Source organism: Thunnus thynnus, chromosome 5 (assembly GCF_963924715.1).
Source record: "Thunnus thynnus chromosome 5, fThuThy2.1, whole genome shotgun sequence".
In the NCBI taxonomy this organism is placed as follows: Eukaryota; Metazoa; Chordata; class Actinopteri; order Scombriformes; family Scombridae; genus Thunnus; species Thunnus thynnus.
Genome location: NC_089521.1, coordinates 33664586 through 33671332, shown reverse-complemented (window position 1 = coordinate 33671332; position 6747 = coordinate 33664586). Strand labels below are relative to the sequence as shown.

The window sequence follows — 6747 nt, the reverse complement described above, 5'->3', positions numbered from 1 at the left end:
ACATAATGCCCCCCCTCCCCTCCTCAGGGAGAACGAGTATTTCCCCCAACAACGCCACAACCACGCTGTGTCTCTGCGTCCTGACACGTTATGCAACGGCCGCAGAGCTTCATCTCTGATGTCTCCCTCTGCGGCGTTGTGTTCCCTTCGTTTCTTTCGAGGCACGAGTCGCTGATGAACTCTCTGCACAGGCCACTCAGAGGGCTCACATTCCTCTGGTAAGCCTATCTCATCGACCCTACCCCCCCCCTCCACCACCACCCAACACCCTAAAAAAAGACCCATCAGAGGAGGCCCTCCCCTTTCTCCTTGTCAGGGTCCTGTGGCAGCTGGGACCAGGAGATGATAGGAGGACTCTCGCTCTGATCCACCACCAGTCGTCCACAGCATCCCTGAGCTGAAGGAATCTGATGGAGGATGAGTCAAAGAGCAAGCAAGAAAAGTGAGAAGATTTAATCAAGTACATCAAGAGATAAGAGTGTTGAAGATAGAGATTCAAGTGTTCAGAGAGTCCTAAAACCAACGCCGAACCATGAGTACCTTTGGGTACCAGAGGGAGCTGAAGAAGTATGAAGACGTGGATGAAGACAAGCTGCTGGCCACGTTGTCCTCCGAGGAGCTCCAGGAGCTGGAGAGGGAGCTGGCAGACCTCGACCCCGACGACAACGTCCCCATCGGCCTGAGGCAGAAAGACCAGACCGCCAAAACCCCGTCGGGGACCTTCGACAGGGACGCTCTGCTGAAATACTGGGAGGACGAGAACAAGAAGCTGCTGGAGGACGAGAAGGTGGAGTCCAACGCCGAACAGGTGAGATAAGAACAGTTTCAGAGTTACTAAACATCTGTATCATCCATCAGTTCTTTTAGAAATCGACGTGCCGAGACTGAGAAAATAAAGTTGAGACTGTTTTCAAATCTCTACTTTTTGGTGCCTTTAAGGGATTTAAAGAGCATCACGACATCTTCACAATATCTGTTTGTTTGTTTACACTCTGGGTTTGAACAGAACATGACGATACATAAAAAAAAGTTGTCTACATTGTGGATGTGATGGATTATCTCTCTGCAGCAAGTTTGAACTCACTCACATAGATTTTCATAGAAATGAAGAGAAATCACCTGACTCCTAGAAAACAGGAAATAAATCTAAAGTTTATAAAGTTTATGTCAGTCATGCATAAAATAAAACACCAGCAGAACTCTCAGACTCACCATCATACTTATAATTTTGATTAACAGCAACACAGGAGTAACAGTTGCAATTATATCAACACATTAATTGTGATAAAATATTACATATTTATAGAACTGCAATGATTAGTTGATTAATTGATCAACAGAAACTATTTTGATAACTGACTGATCATTTCTTTAGTCATTTTTTAAGAAAAAAATGGACTAAAAGAGCTGCTCTCCTGAGGGTTACAATCTTACCGCTGTTATTAAAGGATTAAAATCTTTAATGTTATTAGACTTTGGAGCCGTTTCTAACTAAACGAACATGTCACCCAGTGCTGGGTGACATGTTTCTGGACAATAACAGAGGAATAAGATATATCAGGCTTTAGATACACACACAATACTTGTTAGTAGATCAGTTCATTGTTGGTTCGGATCCAAACATGAACATTAAGGAATGAAGCCGTTTGAGTGACGAGACTAAACAGTCTCAATCTGTCAAAAAAAGATTCCTGTAGATCAACACCTCGAGAGCCCTTTTAGTAACAGATTCTGTTTCACTTTTGGATTTAAGGAGCACGCCACCAATTTCACACGAGCATCGGTTCGCGGGTCAACAGTTGTTTAATATCTCCTGCATCTCCGGAGGAACTTTGTCAAGTCTGAGAAACGAACCCTGATGATGTCACAGCGATGTCATCGGGGTTATCTCAGCTTGAGCCTGGAATAAACTACGAATTCATTAAACAAAGTCTGTTACTGGAATGTGAAAGATGAGGGTGTTAAACGGGCAAGATGATATCCAGTTGCATTATGGGAAATGTAGGATCCAGGGTTTTTGGAACTTAATTCACACTAATGACTAAAAGTCAGGATATCTCAACCTCTGGTGGCTTTCAAATTCAAATTCAAATAAGCTTTATTGGCACGACAGATCAGAAACTTATATTGCCAAAACAGTACAGAAAATTATAAACATTGACAGATGATTAATAAAATTCTGTCTCTCACAAGTCCTCCAACTTTATGGAAGTGCAACACAAAATCACTAGAGAACACATTTAATATTAGAAATATCTTTTTGATTCACGTCACTTATGTTCAAATTACAACATGAAGTTAATTTGAATATTTGAATATTTTGCCAAAGAGGATCCGAACGGTTAATGAATTTAAGATATATGGTAATTTTGATATTTAGCTGTTTGCTTTCAAACCAAAGTGATAAGAAGTCCATTTATATTTTCAACTTATTTTTTATTTCATTTAATTGCTAATGACAGTTTGTGAAAATTAACATACATAAGTGATTGCAGGAATAAAACAAAAACAAGTGAAAGCAAAACACACAAAAACAAGATATTTTACAGAAAGAAATAAAGGCAAAGTATTAGTCTAAAGGTACTTTTCCCATTTTATACATTTCCTTTAATCTGTTTGTCCATTCAAGATGCATTTTCACTGTAATCTGCACTTTCTTGCCATAACCAAAGAACATCCAGAAAACACAAACGTCTACAAACTAGTAGAATTACTCCCAATACTGCAGTCTGGAGATTCATTTGCAAGAAAATCTCCAAAACAACATATATATAAAAAGAAAACCTTCAGTCAAACAGTTCATTAACTTGAAACTCGACCAAAAAAAAGGTTTGCAGATTGTTCTCCAGCATGATCCTGTTATTTCTACTGTTATTTGTTAATAACTTTTCATTTGTTTCTTTAGAAGTATTTGCATAAATAATTGGAATTCACATTTATTTCTCATTTGTACATTGTTGGTCCTGTCATTTTTAGATGCATGTTTATTGTATGTTTAAATATAATCTATAATATATAATGATGTAGAAAGTGTTTTACTTAAACGTGTCACTGGAAAACAGTCTAAAAATATACGACTGTCTGAGAAATGCCAGCTATGATGATTGTCTGCCAACATTAGAGAGTAATTAAAAGTCGGGCGCTGGAGAACGTCAGGGTTTGACCTAATTTGACCTAATTTTCCGTTCTGTTATCGTCTGCAGGAAGGACGCCCAGATAAGAGCAGAGGGGAACGAGTGAAGGCGAGCGCCAGTGACGCCGGCAAGACTCCGGACAACGTCAGGAATCTAGACAACGACAGAAAGAAGAGTTCACAAAAGGGGAAGAAATCACAGAGTGTCTTTAACAAAAATCATGCGAAAGAAGACAAGATGGAAAAGAAAGATGAGTGCAAAAAGGAGGCACCGATACGGAGTAAATGTCCGGAGAAGAAAGTTCTGTCTAAAGGTTCGAGGAGCGAATCCAGCAGGACTGAAACCACAAACCAAAACCTGAACGTGACCTCTGACAGAGCGAGTGGAAACCCGACCGTCATCGAAGACGCTCTGGAGCAGATTCTGCGTGATGATCCAGCCATGAACGAAGTCAACCTCAACAACATCGAAGACATTTCCCAGGAGACCTTGCTTCGTTTTGCCGAGGCTCTGAGCACAAACACTCACGTCCATGTTTTCAGTCTCGCCAACACTCACGCCGACGACCGGGTTGCCTTCGCCATCTCCAAGATGCTTTGTGAGAACAGCTCAATCAGAAACCTGAACGTAGAGTCCAACTTCGTGTCCGGTCAGGGTATCCTGGCTCTGCTGGCGGCGCTGCAGCACAACAGGACGCTGGTGGAGCTTCGCTTCCACAACCAGAGGCACATCTGTGGGGGGAAGGTGGAGATGGAGATGGTCCAGCTGCTGAGAGAAAACACCACTCTGCTCAAGCTCGGCTACCAGTTCGACCTCCCGGGCCCGAGGATGACGGCGACCAGCATCCTGACGCGCAACCAGGACCAACAGCGACAGAGGAGGCTCCAACAGAAGAAGGAGCAGAGTCCGTCAGAGGTGTCGGGACAAGATTCTGGTTCATCTGCAGAAAACAAACCACCAAAGAAGTCGTCACAATCATCTAAAATAGTTGAAAATCAGAACAGAAATCCTCCTCCCCCTCCGTGCCCGTCGCTAGACCCGCCAACCAGGAAGATCGCCGAAATGGTCAAACAGCACGAAGGCTCCAACAGCACGAAGGCTCAGTCGAACCAGAGGAAACCAAAGTCGAAGAAGCTCAAGAACGGCGCCAACGAAAAGGAGAGCGTCGATATTCTCAAAGAGCTGAAGAACGCCTTGAAGCCGTCGCTGCAGAAGAGACGAGACGAAACGTCCCGCCTGCCGCCGCCGCAGAGGTCGAGCCGTGACGACCTGATGGCGGCGATTCGTGGGAGCAGCATCAGGTCCCTAAAAAGGGTAAGACTTCCTGTGAGTCTGTCACTGACTGATCTTTGTTCAGGGTTTGAAGGAATTTAGCTTCGCTTGACTGAAAGCATCACAGACATAATTTAGCCTCCAAAAGCCATTAGACCCCTCAGCGTGAGCTCCCGCTGTCATCAGACGACAGCTTCTGTCACTCTGTGAATTCCTCAACTCTCCGTCGGGTTATAAATAGACTGACTTCTTCACTGCTGTTTGATAAGACTGATGGCTCACAGGGCTGCTGGGAGGAGAGCAGACGAGCCGAGAAAACAAAAGCTTGTTCAGATTTTCACCACAAGTAAAAACCTGACATTGGTCTTTTATGAAAGTAGTCAAGTTAATTCAGGTAATCCCTCTTAACGATTAATAATAATGTTGAATTATTGCACAGACCTGCAACAAACATCCAGAAACCAGAAAGCCACAAATTATGAAGTCAGGCTTTTAAAAACCAACCAAACCAGGTGTGTTTTTACATCTCAAAGGATCATTCTGGTGATTTTCTATGTTTTTCTTATTGTCAACAAATCTCATGTTTGGATCCAAACCAACAATGAACTGATCTACTAACAAGTATTGTGTGTGTATCAAAGCCTGATGTATGTTATTCCTCTGTGCCATAGACCTCTGTTTGTCCAAAAACCACCGCTGCACTGGGTGACATGTTCCTTTGACTAACAATACTGATAAGATTGTAACTCAGGAGAGTTGTTCCTTGTATAGCAGACGCTACTGAGCATGTGCAGGAACGTGGTTCTGTTCTGTTTCTAAACAAACTAACGTGACCAAACTCTTCATAATGAAGGAACACGTCACTCAGTGCAGCGGTGCGGCTCACTGATGTGTTTTTAATAAATAAATTATCTCGTCATCTGGAGACGTCGACACTTGTTTTGTCAAGATGACGGCGTCATTATCTAATTACAATCGCTAACACCAATTTTGACTTTGACACATCTAAAAATTTATAATTTCAAAATGGATTGATTTAATGAAATGTCCTTGATAACTTTAGATCAATGATGTCCGTAGATGATCCTGACCAAGTTTCGGGACGATTGGCCCGACGGTTTCTGACGAGTTGTCGAAAATAGGATTTTGAGAAAATCGAGAAAAAGTCACAAAATTTGACATTTGTAGAGCAGAAGACTATCGGAGCAAAGATACAGATGAATTAAGAGATTAAAATGATGAAAGAAGTTTGACTCTAAGCCGAGCCGTTTTTGAGATAATTGCGAAAACATAAACTTGATTGTTGCAGCGCCACCTAGAGGTCAATGAGTGTCATTTTATGTGTGTCAGTATTGGGTGAAATTTGCAACCCAACTGCCCAACTGCAAGAACACTTTTAGTGGAGAAAAATAAGAAGAAAGAAAGAATAATGAGGACGAGTCTTGCGACACCAGACAATCGTAGATCTCCACCTACTGAAGTCTGGAGATTTCTAAACGCTCAGTAGTTGCTTGAACGGTGGCAAGAACAAAAACTACACCCCTTACATTTGATCAAGGACCCGCCTTACTGGAAATAATGCTCTCCCGTCTTTCTCTTCTGTAGTGAACATGCGTGTCATCGCCTGATATGAAGGGCTTGCTAAACTTGTTTTTAACAATGAAACCTGGCAGATTGTCTTCAGTCTCTATGAGTGTTCAGAGTCTGACCTGTGAGTCTAAACGAGAACAAAAACAACAGCAGTAAAGCTCACTGATGGAGTCCTAATAATAATAATAATAGGTTTATTTATAGAGCAGCGTTCAACAGCAGACGTCACAAAATGCTTCACATTGAAAACAAACAAAAGAAAAGAGCAAAACTGCAGCTAAAACAGAAACAAACAAAACAAACGAAACAAAAGCAAGTCTAAAAGGTTGAATGTTTTTATGTTTTTAATTAAGTATTGATTTCTCTCAGCTGTTTTATCACAGGTTACAGCTTCTAGTAAAAACCTGACTGTGTTTTTTAATCATGAATGACGTCTTAAACCTGCTGGAACTTAACGTGTGTGTGATGTTTGTGGTTTCAGGTGGACCCGTCACAGACCTGAACTCACCGACGGATCAACGACTGTTCACACTTTCTACTGAAATGTTTCATTTTTATTTCACTTTTTTTTTTTTTAATTTAAAAAAAAATGTCACTTTTTAACAGTATCTTATTTAAGTTGTCACACGGCGTAGCGGCAGACTGTATTCTGTACTGTTCAGATATTATTGTCATATTTTGTTACTGTGTGTGAGACCCACTGTGAATATTAACGTGTAGAGAAATAAAATGTATGTTCTGAATCGGTCTA

At 41.6% G+C, this 6747-nt stretch overlaps 1 protein-coding gene across 1 annotated transcript; it reads left to right on the top strand.

Moving 5' to 3' along the window:
* The first annotated feature begins 302 nt into the window (after positions 1-302).
* Positions 303-6747, top strand: lmod2a (leiomodin 2 (cardiac) a). The gene is made up of 3 exons (XM_067590889.1): positions 303-808; positions 3204-4448; positions 6478-6747. The coding sequence occupies exons 1-3, from the start codon at positions 533-535 to the stop codon at positions 6496-6498; spliced, it is 1542 nt and encodes a 513-aa protein (XP_067446990.1). The 5' UTR covers positions 303-532; the 3' UTR covers positions 6499-6747.

Excerpts from the sequence above, each read along its gene's own strand:
- lmod2a (XM_067590889.1), top strand. The coding sequence starts at position 533 with ATGAGTACCTTTGGGTACCAGAGGGAGCTGAAGAAGTATGAAGACGTG. Across the intron at positions 809-3,203 it reads TGGAGTCCAACGCCGAACAG|GAAGGACGCCCAGATAAGAG; the intron begins GTGAGATAAGAA and ends TATCGTCTGCAG. Across the intron at positions 4,449-6,477 it reads GCATCAGGTCCCTAAAAAGG|GTGGACCCGTCACAGACCTG; the intron begins GTAAGACTTCCT and ends TTGTGGTTTCAG.